Genomic DNA, 14,368 nt, shown 5'->3' with positions numbered 1-14,368 from the left:
AGGCTGAGGCGGGAGGCCAGATGGCTTGGGCCCAGGAGTTTGAGACAAGCCTAGACAACATAGCCAAACCTTTCCTATACAAAAATTCCCCAGAGGTGGTGGCCTGCCTCTGTAGTCCCAGCCAGTCAGGAGGCTGAGATGGGAGGATTGCTTGAGCCCTGGGAGGTGGAGGTTGCAGTAAGCAGAGGTTGCACCCCTCCGTTTCAGCCTGGGTGACAGAATGAGACCCTGTCTCAATAAATTAATAAATAAATAAATAAATAAATACATAAATAGCTAGCTAAACTATTCTCCAAAGTAGTTGAACCATTTGCTTTTCTGCCAGCAGAATTCCAGTTCTGCTGGCGTGAAATCCTCACCAACACTTGGTTGCCATGTCTAGTGTTTTGAATTGGTATAAAGGTAGACAGTGAAATAAAATGGAGAGTCCAGAAATAAACCTACTCATATGTCGACAACCAATTTTTGAGAGTCAGAGGCAATGTAGAGGGGAAAGGATGGCCTTTTCAGTAAATAGTGTGGGAACTATTGTATACCAATATGCAAATCATTCATAAAAACAAAAACTAAAACGGGTCATGGACTGAAAACCCCAAGCTTAAAGTTTATACAAGAAAGTATGGGAGAAAATCTTCATCCTATTGGTTTAGTCAAAGATTTCCTAGATGTAGCAACAAAGGCATGATCCATAAAAGAACAAATGGATAAATTGGACTTTAGGAAAACTGAAAACTTATGGTTTCAAAAGATTGTTCAGAGAATGGAAAGACAAGCCACCGATCAGGAGAAAATGTTTGCATCTGATGAAGGACTTGTCACAAAATTTTGAAACAAAAATAAGGAAATAAGGAAATAGCACATTTAACAAAGTGGACAAAAAGTGGAGCATGGTGGCTCATGCCTGTAATCTCAGCACTTTGGGAGGCTGAGAGGCAGGAGGATTACTTGAACTCAGGAGTTCAGGACCAGCATGGGCAACATAAACATAGGGAGACCTTGTCTCTACTAGAAATTTAAAAAAAAATTGGTGAATGGGATGGCAGGAGCCTTTAGTTCTAGCTGCTTGAGAGGCTGAGGTTGAACAATTGCTTGACCCCAGGAGGTCAAGGCTTCAGTGAGCTGTGATTGTACCATTGCACTCCAGCCTGGGTGACAGAGTAAGACCCTTATCTCAAAAAAGGACAAAAGATTTGAATGAAATTTCACTCAGGAAGGTATATGTGGTGCAAGTACATGAAAAGATCCTTTACTTCTTTAGGCTTAGGGAAATCCATATTAAAATCACAATAACAGGCCAATACAAAACTTGTTAGAAAAGACAGATCATTTCCGGCTGGGTGTGGTGGCTAATGCCTGTAGTCCCAGCACTTTGGGAGGCTGAGGCAGGTGGATCACCTGAGGTCAAGAGTTTGAGACCAGCCTGACCAAGTTGGAGAAACTCCGTCTCTGCTAAACAAACAAAATTAGCCGAGGCTGGTGGCACATGCCTATAATCCCAGCTACTTGGGAGGCTGAGGCAGGAGAATCTCTTGAACTCGGGAGGCAGAAGTTGCGGTGAGCAGAGATGGCACCATTGTACTCCAGCCTGCGCAACAAGAGCGAAACTCTGTCTCAAAAAAAAAAAAGGAAATATATGTCATTTATTTTTCATGTGTTACATGGAATATTTACATACATAAAGCGGTTGTTCCCTGCTGGGCATGGTGGCTCATTCCAGTAGTCCCAGCACTTTGGGAGGCTGAGGTGGGAGGATCGCTTGAGTCCAGGAGTTCGAGACCAGCCTGGGTAACATAGTGAGATATGTCTCTACAAAAATTACAAACTTCTTATACTATATGGTAGCATAAGTGCTTGAATCTATTGGCTTACCAATTAATAAAAAACATTTTGAACCGGGACACGGTGGCTCATACCTGTAATCTCAACACTTTGGGAGGCTGAGATGGGAGGATTATTTGAGCTTGGGAGTTCAAGACCATCCTGGGTCAAATAGTGAGACCCTGTCTCCATAAAAAATATTTTTAAAAACATTTATAAGAAAAAAACCTTTATGGCCGGGTGTGGTGGCTTGCGTCTGTAATCCCAGCACTTTGGGAGGCTGAGGCGGGTGGACCACCTGAGGCCAGGAGTTCGAGACCAGCCTGGTCAACGTTACAAAACCCCATCTCTACTAAAAATACAAAAATTAGCTGACCGTAGTGGTGTGCACCTGTAATCCCAGCTACTTGAAGGGTGAGGCACAAGAATCACTTAAACCCAGGAGGCAGAGGTTGCAGTGAGCCGAGTTTGTGCCACTGTGCTCCAGCCTAGGTGACAGAGCAAGATTGTCTCAGAAAAAACCACCAATATTTTAGGGAAAAATTATTTTGGAATAATTCTAAGAGTTGTAAAAAAGTTGCAAAGAATGATAGAGATCGATATATTCACCCAGCTATCCTAAATGTTAACTTTTGTTTTTTTTTGAGACAGAGTCTCGCTGTGTCGCCAGGCTGGAGTGGAGTGGCAGGACCTTGGCTCACTGCAATCTTCGCCTCCTGGGTTCAAGCCATTCTCCTGCCTCAGCCTCCCAAGTAGCTGGGACTACAGGCGCGCACCACTGTGCTCAGCTAATTTTTGTTTTTTTTTTTTTTAGTAGAGATAGGATTTCACCATGTTGGCCAGGATGGTCTCGATCTCTTGACCTTGTGATTCTCCTGCCTTGGCCTCCCAGAGTGCTGGGATTATAGGCGGAAGCTACTGCGCCTGGCCACCTTTTTACATAAAGGATTGCCTAACCTTTTCTGTAAGGTGTTAGATAGTATATATCTTACGCTTAGCAGTCTAGACATGATCTCTGTTGCATTTTTATTTTACTACATTTTTGAGATGGGGTCTCATGTTGGTCAGGCTGGTCTGGAACTCCTGACCTCAGGTGATCTGTCTGCCTCAGCCTCCCAAAGTACTGAGATTATACGCCTGAGCTACTGCACCCAGTAGATGACAGGGTTTTTAACTTCTTTTGTGTTATGTTTTTATTGCTTCCACACAGAATCCTGGTTCAAAGGGAACCAGAAGGTGGTAGAATTAAATTATCCCAAAATTACTCATTTTCTGTGTCCCACTTTTTTTTTTTTTTTTTTTTTTTTTGAGACAGAGTCTTGTTTTTGTTGCCCACGCTGGAGTGCAATGGCGTGATCTCGGCTCACCGCAACCTTCACCTCTTGGGTTCAAGCAGTTTTCCTGCCTCAGCCTCCCTAGTAACTGGGATTACAGGCATGCCCCATCCCCAGCCCGGCTAATTTTGTATTTGTATTTGTATTTTTGTTTTTTGAGATGAGTCTTGCTCTGTCGCCAGGCTGGAGTGCAGTGGCGTGATCTCGGCTCACTGCAACCTTCACCTCCCGGGTTCAAGCGATTCTCTTGCCTCAGCCTCCCAAGTAGCTGGGACTATAGGCATGCGCCACCATGCCCAGCTAATGTTGTATTTTTAGTAGAGATGCGGTTTTACTATGTTGCCCGAGATGGTCTTGATCTCTTGACCTTGTGATCCACCTGCCTTGGCATGCCAAAGTGCTGGGATTATAGGAGTGAGCCACCGCGCCCTGCCTTGTGTCCCATTTTTGTGTATAGAACGTTCTAAGATTAGCAATACTAATACTAACACCTTATTTTCCCCATTCTTACCCCAATCTCTCCCTCTCCCACTCCCAATACTGTTTTTTAAATTTACCAGAGTTCTGGGTATGGAGAAATTAGGGATGATCCTTTATTTCAGAGGCCTCCATAAATATTAGCTTGTTTTTATAAAGTATCATCAGTGGCATCAGGATTTGATGCACTAAACACAGATGTTTATGTTCTCCCTGCTGGAGGAACAAGGTCTGTATCAGTCTTTCTTCCTGTGTATCTTTTCTGAATTTAGAAATTTTAACCTTATTCAAGCTGTATTTCAGTTGACTTGAAATCAACTGATAGAGCAAATATCTAATCAGATATTTTTTGCATCCTTTTTTGAGGGAACTTTGGTTCAGTTCATTTGGGCTTTATTTTGAACTCACCTCCGGGTTCAAGTGATTCTCCTGCCTCAGCCTCCTGAGTGGCTGGGATTATAGGCGCGTGCCACCATGCCTGGCTAATTTTTGTATTTTTAGTAGAGACGGTGTTTCACCATGTTGGTCAGGCTGCCCTCGAACTCTTGACCTCGTGATCCACCCGCCTCGGCCTCCCAAAGTCCTGGGATTACAGGCATGAGCCACCGCGCTTGGCCCTCTTCTTTTTATTTAAAAATTTTTTTTTGAGACTCTGTCGCCCAGGCTGGAGTGCAGTGGCAGGATCTCGGCTCACTGCAAGCTCCGCCTCCCGGGTTCACACCATTCTTCTGCCTCAGCCGTCCGAGTAGCTGGGACTGCAGGTGCCTGCCATCACGCCTGGCTAATTTTTTGTATTTTTAGTAGAGACAGGGGTTTCACGTGTTAGCCAGATGGTCGTGATCTCCTAACCTCATGATCCGCCCGCCTCGGCCTCCCAAAGTGCTGGGATTATAGGCGTGAGCCACCGCGCAGGCCCCGGCTCTCTTCCTTTTAAAATAATTGTGTCACTAGGATGGTTCAGCGTATGCAAATCAATGAATAGGATGCATCTCATTAAGAAAAACAAGGACAGGCCAGGCGCAGTGGCTCACACCTGTAATCCCCAGCATTTTGGGAGGCCGAGGCATGCGGATCACGAGGTCAGGAGATGAGACCATGTTGGCTAAAACGGTGAAACCCTGACTGTACTAAAAATTTAAAAAATTAGCCGGGCGTGGTGTTGGGCGCCTGTAGTCCCAGCTACTCGGGAGGCTGAGGCAGGAGAACGGCGTGAACACGGGAGGCGGAGCTTACAGTGAGCCAAGATCATGCCACTGTACTCCAGCCTGGGTGACAGAGCTAGACTCCGTCTCAAAAAAAAAAAAAAGAAAAACAAGGACAAAAAAACATATGATCATTTCAGTAAACATTGAAAAATGTATGTGAAAAAATTCAACATCCGTTTGTGGTAAAGATTATCAACAACTTGAGTGTGGAAGGAACATACCTCAAAATAATGAAGGCTATTTTTTTTTTTGAGACAGGGTCTCCCAGGCTGGAATGTAATGATGTGACCGTGGCTCACTGTAGCCTCGACCTCCTAAGCTCAAGAGATCCTCCTGTCTCAGCCTCTCGGGTAGCTGGTACTACTGGTGTGCACTACCATACCTGGCTCATGTTTTATTTTTTGTAGAGACAGCCTCTCACCAAGTTACCCACAGGGCTGGTTTCAAACTCTTAGGCTCAAGGGATCTGCCTGCCTCAGTCTCCCAAAGTACTGGGATTATAGGCATGAGTCACTGCACCTGGCCTCACTTCAGCAGAGTACTAGAAGTTCTAGCCAGAGCAAATAGGCAAGAGAAGGAATTAAAGGGGTTTAGATTGCAAAGGAAGAAGTCACATTATATTCTTATTTATAGATGACATATTGTATTTAGAAAAACCTAAACACTCCACCAAACACCTGTTAGAACTGAGAAATGAATCTAGTGAAGTTGCAGGGTACAAAATCAACAACAAAATTTAGCCTTTATATATATCAACAGCAAAACAGTTGTACTCTGTCTACGTTGTTTAGGTACTCATTATATAGTATATGCTTCCCCTTTAGTCATTTAGTATTAGTTCTACAATAATAATATGTTTAGTAGTCACTGTCAATACTTAAGTCAGTTTCTCTAGTCATTTTGATTGTCTGAACCCATTGGTTTTGTTGATTCCTCTGGAAAGGATTACGAGAACAATATTCCTTCTGTTCTTTGGTGTTGTTCACAATTTATACCTTTTATACTTGCGTAGAACATCAGTTTTGTTGGCTCTAAGTGCTAGGCCCACATTTTCTTTATGTATCTTTTTTTTTGTTGTTTTTTGGGACAAGGTCTCACTTTGTCACCCAGACTGGAGTGCAGTGGCACGGTCACGCTCCCTTGACCTCCTGGGCTCAGATAATCCTCCTACTTCAGCCTTTTGAGTAGCTGGGACCACAGGTGCATGCCACTGTACTAGTTAGTTTCTGTATTTTTTTGTAAAGACGGATTTTGCTGTGTTGTACAGGCTGGTCTCAAATGTCTGAGCTCAAGCACCCTGCCTGCCTCAGCCTTCCGAAGTGCTGGTATTACAGGTGTGAGCTGTGGTGCCTATCTTGTTTTTTTCTTGCACAAAGCATTGCTCTTGACAAGTTTGTTTTTACTCTAATTTCATTCTCTTCTGGGTCTCTTGCCATTTCTGCCTAGTTGTCCTGTGGATGCTTGTTCTTTTAGAGTCCAGTTCTTCTTTTTTTTTTTTCGTTTTTGGATGAGTCTCACCCTGTCTCCCAGGCTGGAGTGCAATGGTGTGATCTCATCTGACTGCAACCTCTGCCTTCCGGGTTCAAGCGATTCTCCTGCTTTGGCTTCCCAAGTAGCTGGGATTACAGGTGCACGCCACCATGCCCAGCTAATTTTTTTGTATTTTTAGTAGAGATGGGGTTTCACTGTGGTGGCCAGGCTGGTCTTGAACTCCTGACCTCAAGTGATCTGCCCACCTCAGCCTCCCAGAGTGCTGGGATTACAGGCGTGAGCCACCACACCTGGCCAGAGTCCAGTTCTTAAACTGAAGAATGTCTTAGTGTGGACTGACTAGTCAGGGATTGATATTCTCAAATACAATGTATTTTCATTGACATATTTACACATTTTTTGGTTTGTTTTCCAGACATTTTTCTTAAATTTTAGTTTTAAGGATCTATACTGTAGTTTTATTATTTGGCAGCTTATTGTCCATAGCTTTAAGTTGGGTGTCTTTTGCCTATCTTCAGTGTTTGACACTTTGCTTTCTTTTCTCCCGTTCCTATTTTTCTCTTCATTTCTTTTTCCTTTTATTTCCTTTTTACAGGAAAAAAATTTGCCCAGTTGTATTCTGTTATCCTTGAGGCATTAATTGCTAAGTTTTATATTCCTTGTAGTTTAGACTCCATTTTCATATTTCGTATTCTTTAAATAATTATTTCTTGAGTTCTGTAATTTAAAGAAGAAATAGGAAAACTTAGAGATATGTTATTCTTTTATCAGATTTTTTTTTTTTTTTTTTTTTTGAGACAAGGTCTTGCCCTGGCTTCCAGGCTTGAGTGCAATGGCACGATCTGGGCTCACTGCACCCTCTGCCTTCCAGGTTCAAGCGATTCTCGCACCTCAGCCTTCCAGGTAGCTGAGACTTGATTCTTGTGCCTCAGCCTCCTGAGTAGCTAGGATTTCAGGGTCATGCCACCACGCCCGGCTAATTTTGTATTTTTAGTATAGATGGGGTTTCACCATGTTGGCCAGGCTGGTCTTGAACTCCTGACCTCAAGTGATCCGCCTGCCTCGGCCTCCCAAAGTGCTGGGATTACAGGCCTGAGCTACCATGCCCGTCTGTTGTTTTCAGTGGGATTTAAGAAAAAGGTGATGCAAGAAGTGTCTGATTTTTAAATTTTTTGTAGAGATGGGGGTCTCACTATGTTGCCCAGGCTGGTCTCCTCCTGTCTCAGCCTCCCAGAGTGCTGGGATTATAGGTATGAGTCACCGTATCCAGCCTTAAAGTTTCCTTTTTTCCCCTTTTTTTGGTGACCAAGTTGTTCTGTCACACAGGCTGGAATACAGTGGCGCCATCTTGGTTCACTGCAACCTTGACCTCATTGGACTAAGGTGATCCTCCCACCTTAGCCTCTGGGATAGCTGGGACTACAGGCACTTACCACCACACTTGGCTAATTTTTCTGTTTTTTTTTTTTTTTTTTTTTGGTAGAAATGAGATTTTGTAGTCTTAATAGTGAGCTAAGAAATAAAAATTACACCAAATATAGGCCATTTTAAGTAATTAAATTAGCTTTTTAAAAAAGTTCATTATGCCCATTTTGGGAAAGGTTTTGAGGAGGCAGGTTCTCTTATTTACGGCTCATTGAGTATATATCTTTACAGCCTTTGTGCAGAGCATTTTTGTGGAGATGATTTTAAACTCCTTTTAACACTGGTAGACATTTATTTGACCCTGTAGTTTTACTTCGTTGTATTCATTCTTAGAAAGCTGTCATTGGGGCCGGACGTGGTGGCTCATACCTGTAATCCCAGCCCTTTGGGAGGCCGAGGCGAGCGGATCACCTGAGGTCAGGAGTTCGAGACCAGCCTGACCAACATGATGAAACCCTGTCTCTACTGAAAATACAAAAATTAGCTGGGCACTGTGGCATGTGCCTGTAATCCCAGCTACTTGGAAGGCTGAGATACTAGAATTGCTTCAACCAGGCAGGTAGAGGTTGCAGTGAGTCGAGATTGTGCCACTGCACTCCAGCCTGGGCAATAAGAGTGAAACTCAGTCTCAAAAAAAAAAGAAATCTATCTTTGGCCGTGCATGGTGGTTCATGCCTGTAATCCCAGCACTTTGGGAGGGCAAGGCAGGAGGGTCATTTGAGGTCAGGAGTTCAAGACCAGCTTGAATAACATGATGAAACCTCATCTGTATTAGAAATAGTAAAAATTAGCCGGGCATCGTGGCGAACACCTGTAATCTCAGCTACTGGGGAGGCTGAGGCGGGAAGAATCGCTTGAACCTGGGAGGTGGAGGTTGCAGAGAATCCCTTGAATCTGGGAGGCGGAGGTTGCATTGAGCCGAGATCACACCATTGCACTCTAGCCAGAGCAGCAGAACAAGGCTGTGTCTCAAAAAAAACAAACAAACAAAAAAAAGCTATCTTTGATGTGTGTTCTGATTCGGGTATAAGAATGGACCTCAGCCTGCCGCAGTGGTGCACACCTGTAATCCCAGCACTTTGGGCGGCCAAGGTGGGCAGATCACTCAAGGTCAGAAGTTCAAGACCAGCCTGACCAACATGATGAGACCCTGTCTCTACCGAAACCAAAAATTAGCAGGGCGTGGTGGCATGCCTGTAGTCCCAAGCACGAGAATTGTTCGAATCTAAGAGGCGGAGGTCGCAGTGAGCTGAGAGCACGCCACTGCAAGGTAACAGAAGGAGACTTCGTCTCAAAAAAAAAAAAAAAAGGATCTCTGGCAGTGTTTTTGTAGTAATAAAAATTTGTAGAGTAAGAAAGATATAGGCCGGGCACTGTGGTTTACACCTCTAATCCTAGCGCTTTGGGAGGCCAAGGTGGAGGAATTGCTTAAGCTCAGGAGTTCAATACCAACCTGGGTAACATGGTGGAACCTTGTTTATATTGAGAACAAAACATTAACCAGGTATGGTGTTGTGCGCCTGTATTTCCAGCTATTGGGGTAAATTGGTGGGCGGGGGGGTGGAGTGCATGAGGTGGGAGGATTGCTTGAGCCTGGGAGGCAACTGTAAGTGCTGATTTTGCCACTGCACTCCAGCCTGGCCAACACAGTGAAACTCTGTCTTCAAAAGTAAGGCTGGGCTTGGTGGCTCACACCTGTAATCCCAGCGCTTCGGGAGGCTGAGGTGGGCAGATCATGAGGTCAGGAGTTCAAGACCAGCCTGACCAACGTCGTGAAACCTGGTGTCTACTAAAAATACAAAAATTAGCTGGGTGTGGTGGCATGTGCCTGTGGATCCTAGCTGCTCAGGAGGCTGAGGCAGGAGAATCACTTGAACCTGGGAGGCGGAGGTTGCAGTGAGCCGAGATCGTGCCACTGCACTCCAGCCTGGGCGACAGAAAAAAAAAAAAAAAAAAGCACCTATGCAGTGGATTGTCATGTAGCATTAAACCTGATATAGATATTCATAATAAGTTGTGTGTTTGTGAGTGATTCTACGTAGTAGTATGTTAAATATGCTGTTTTTGATAAAAGAGGAAAATAGCCAGGTGTGGTGGCTCATGCCTATAATTGCAACTCTTTGGGAGGCAGAAGTGGGAGGATTGCTTGAGTTCAGGAGTTTGAGACCAGCATGGGCAACACAGTGAGACCTGTCTCTACCAAAACAGGAACAACAACAACAACAAATTAGCCAGGCATGGCGGCTGCCATGGTTGCTACTCAGGAGGCTGAGGTCAGAGAATTGTTTGAACCTGGGAGGTCGAGGCCTTGGTGAGCTGTGATTGTGCCACAGCATTCCAACCTAGGCCACAGAGTGAAACCCTGTTTTTTTTGTTTGTTTGTTTGTTTTTTAATGAAAAAAATATGAATACCAAATACATAAATAGTTTTGGTGTTAGATGGTCACCTTATGGATTTTTCAATTTTTCTTGTGTTTGGTATGTAAAGCTTATAATTTAAGAAACTTTAATGATGGGAAGGGATGAACATCAGTGGTGCTTGTATTGGAACAAGGCTACCTGAATCTGCTGGATAATGAGTACGGTACATTTTTTAGGTTTGAAACACTGGGAGCAGAAAATAATAGTATTAGGGAAAACAGGCAAACTCTTCATATAGGCTTCTTGCAGCAGGGACACCAACAGTCTACTTTCATTCTGTGAAAACTGATTATATGAATTGGAGTTATCTTGTCATACTCAACTAAATTTAGAGTCAGTGGACCAAGGGTTATGGTAAAAAAGTGCTTGGGGCACAAAGCGCTTGCCCAGGGATTATATTGCAAGCCAGCTGCCCCAATGACGTGCTGTAACCTTAAATCCAGTTTTACCTACTAGCTGTTGAGATGAACTCTTGTGACTCTAAGTCTGGTTTTACCAACCGTCTTCACTCACCAATCAGAGCTTACCAGCTCCCGAAAGCTTTAGTAGTTCCAGTGAGTTTTCTTTCAAAACTAGGTCATGTTTATTTTTCTAATAAAACTCCCAACCTTGTTTGGACACACTGGAGGCCACCCTATTATGTATGTATGTATGTCCTGGATTGTAATCCTACTTATATATTCTTCCCAAATAAAACCTTTTTTACTTAGAGATTTGTTTCTCTCTATATTTTTGACTTTAACAGTTCATAACAAGTTACCATTACTCCAAACCCAAATGTGTAATGTGGAAATACCATCTTTTAAAAACTCATCTCTTGCTTTGCTTTTCCCTTTTACTTCATCTAGTTATCACGACATTGGTGCTCTTGGCTGTGGCACTGGGATTTCTTGGTTGTTATGGTTCAGGAAAATGATTGTCTGATTTAGGGATAGTGAGAGTATATGTAAGGTCCTTACATGTACAGGGAACAATTGTGGTAATTTTTAATAAGTGTAGACATTGAATTTCTGTACCAGTGTCTTTCTGGGTATAATGTAGCAGTACTGCGGCAGTTAAACTGAGGTCTCAGCAGGCATAGGTTGGGATGAACAGGCCAAAGCACCTGGAATTTGCATAATCACCCACCCACATGGCCTGGAAAGGCCTTTTGAAAAGTGCTTTAAAATGCAAAAAATGTCAACAACTCCCCCTTATCCCACTTTAGTCAAGATTGTTTGAAATGAGTGTATATAAAAAACTGAGAATAAAAGCTGTCTATTAGTTCCTTATGGCTTTTTTTCCTCTAAGATCTTTTTGTAAACTGTTCAGCTTTTTAAATATTTATGTTGGGAGTTAGTATAGACTTAGTTAACGAGGCAACTTAAACTATTTTGGAGTAATTTTCGATTTAGTAGACTGTTGTACAGAGATGATACAGATTGTTCCTGTATATTCCTCACCTAATTTCCCTGTTGTAATAATTACAGTACCTTTGTTAAAACTAAGAAACTAGACTGGCACATTGCAAAATCACTCCACAAATGAATAACTTGCTTTAGAACTTTTCTGATTTTTTGTTGCTAAAAACATCAGAAAACGAAACTTAGTAATGTGATCGAAAAAATATTTTGAGTGACAAAAGTAACTGGAAGTAAGTTTTCTGCAACTAGCCAGATGTGGTGGTGCACACCTGTAATCCAAGCTACATGGGAGGCTGAGGCAGCAGGATCTCTTGAAGTCAGGAGTTGGAGGCTGCAGTGAGCTATGATGGCATCACTGCATTGCAGTCTGAGGGGACAGAATGACACCCTACCTTTAAAAATTAAATAAATATGTAAATAAAAACTTTAAGAAATTGTGATTTAGGCTGGGCATGGTGGCTCACGCCTGTAATCCCAGCACTTTGGGAGGCTGAGGCAGGTGAATCACCTGAGGCCAGGAGTTTGAGACCAGTGTGGCCAACATGGTGAAACCCCGTCTCTACTAAAAATACAAAAACTAGCTGGGCATGGTGGTGCATGCCTGTAGTCCCAGCTACTCTGGACGCTGAGGCAGGAGAATCAGTTGAACCTGGGAGGTGGAGGTTGCAGAGTCAAGATCGCGGCACTGCACTCCAGCTGGGCTAACAGCACGAGACTCCATCTCAAAAAAAAAAAAAAAAATTGTGAGGAGGGTAACTTTTGCCAGATGCAGTGACTCAGGCCTGTAATCCTAGCACTTTGGGAGGGTGAGGTTGGAGGATCACTTGAGCCCAGGAGTTCAAGACCAGCCTGGGCAACATAGTGAAACCCTGTCTCTCAGAAAAACAAAATTATTGTGTATTAAAAAAAAGATAAAGTAACTTTAAAAATATTTTTAGTTTAGCTAAATACAGCTTTTTTTCCTTCAGAACTAACCAGCATACCTTTTTAGACCTGACAACAGCTTTGTTGACACAAAGTCTAGTTCTAAGCCTGTGTCTGGGCAGTTGTTTGCATTACCTTTTAATTTTTCTTTTATTATTTTTTGCCTACCAACTACCTCTAACGATTTCATTAATTTTTAAGCCTTTTTTTTTTTTTTTTTTAAATCTTTTAAAAAATTAAATAGAGACAGGGTCTCTCTGTGTTGCCCAGGCTAGTTTCAAACTCCTGGGCTCAAGCAATTCTTCTACCTTGGCTTCCCAAAGACATGAGCCACCATGCCTGGCCAAAAAGATTTCATTATTTTTTGTTCTTCTGCTTTCTTTTGAGCTGATTTCCCCGACCCTGCCAAGGGAAAGAAAATTCAAATAAGTCATATGGCCAGTTAAGATGAACAATAACTTTAGGTCATTTGGTCAAAGGAATAGGTCCTTTATGTTACTTAATTTGATGCTTATTTTTCCTATGAGAACAGGTTGAGAGGCCTAAATTCAGGGTCTTTTATTTGTTTTTACTTAGTGTTTCTAGTGCTTGAGAGCCTTAACTGTTTGACCCAGATTTTGGAATCTAACTTAAGCTTTTGGTTTTCAAATCCTTAACAATTGTATGTACTTTCCAGGCAACAGCTGAACAGATGCGTCTTGCTCAAGTGATCTTTGATAAGAATGATTCAGATTTTGAAGCTAAAGTTAAGCAGGTATGTTTCTGGCAAAGGATAGCATCATTTTTGTAATCTGTTTGGATTGTGCTTAAAGAGATAATTTCAGTAAAGATTTTTGTTTTAAAGTATTACTTCTAGCTTCTAGTCTCACCTGAAATCTGTGTATTGGATTTTGGACTTGTGATTAAATACCTTTTTTGGTGGGCAAGCAAAAGAATTGAATACGTTCACCTACCTTACAATACAATCTTTCTGAGTTATTAGTGTTTACATGTGAACATTGAACCAGACATTTCTGTAAGCACACTGAGATTTTCCTATACGTATATACATAGAAAGTATATCTAACATTTGGCACAGTCTCTGGGAATTTTGTTTAATGTTAGGGATGAACTGAATTACCTTTTAAAAAATTTCTTTTCATAGAGACATGATCTCGCTCTATTGCCCAGGCTGGAGTGCAGTGGTGCTATCGTAGTTTACTGCAGCCTCGAACTCCTAGGCTCACGCTATCCTGCTGCTTCAGTCTCCTGAGTAGCTATGATGACAGATGTTCATCACCATGCCCAGCTAATTTTTAAAATATTTGTAGAGACAGAGTCCTGCAATGTTGCCTAGACTGGTCTTGAACTCCTGGGCTCAAGCAATCTGCCTTGGCCTCCCAGAGTGCTGGGATTACAGGATTACTGGCCTGAATTGCCATTTCAGACATGGTTGTGATTTCATACTCTCGTTGGAAAAATACAAAATTAAATTTTAGGGCAATGTCTTCATTTCAAACTTTAATAAGAGGTATTTTTGATAACTTAATCTTAATTTCCAACTCTGCTGACTTTGTTTCTTATCAAGATTCTAGAAACGAAGCTGTAACCCCTATCTCAGTGCCAGATATTCCTACTCTTAGTAGATGTCATCTAATAATTGTTCTTTGGAGTAAATGTCTCACAATGAAATCTTGTCTTGTCTCACAAGAAATCATAGATTTCCTTCTCTGGAATGAGATCTTCATACAGTTTGAGATACACTTATATATAGTACATCGCCTTTTATCTGAATAGTATAGATAGAGCATTGGCCCAGGAGTTCAAAGATTTAAGTTCCAACTTTAGTTCTGTCAGTAATCTGACCACTGGGGTAATTTTGATGCTGACT

The 14,368-nt window shown here is 42.4% G+C and overlaps 1 protein-coding gene across 1 annotated transcript in view; it reads left to right on the top strand.

Moving 5' to 3' along the window:
- Window positions 1–14,368, top strand: part of UBAP2 (ubiquitin associated protein 2) — a 147,688-nt gene that overhangs the window by 54,843 nt on the left and 78,477 nt on the right. The window contains exon 3 of the mRNA XM_011980029.1: window positions 13,175–13,252. Within this exon, the coding sequence (XP_011835419.1) occupies window positions 13,175–13,252 (78 nt within the window). The remainder of the gene's footprint in view (window positions 1–13,174; window positions 13,253–14,368) is intronic.

This window comes from Mandrillus leucophaeus, unplaced genomic scaffold, assembly GCF_000951045.1.
Source record: "Mandrillus leucophaeus isolate KB7577 unplaced genomic scaffold, Mleu.le_1.0 Scaffold208, whole genome shotgun sequence".
In the NCBI taxonomy this organism is placed as follows: Eukaryota; Metazoa; Chordata; class Mammalia; order Primates; family Cercopithecidae; genus Mandrillus; species Mandrillus leucophaeus.
Note: the sequence above shows the minus strand (reverse complement) of the source record. Positions and strands in the feature narration are given on the sequence as shown.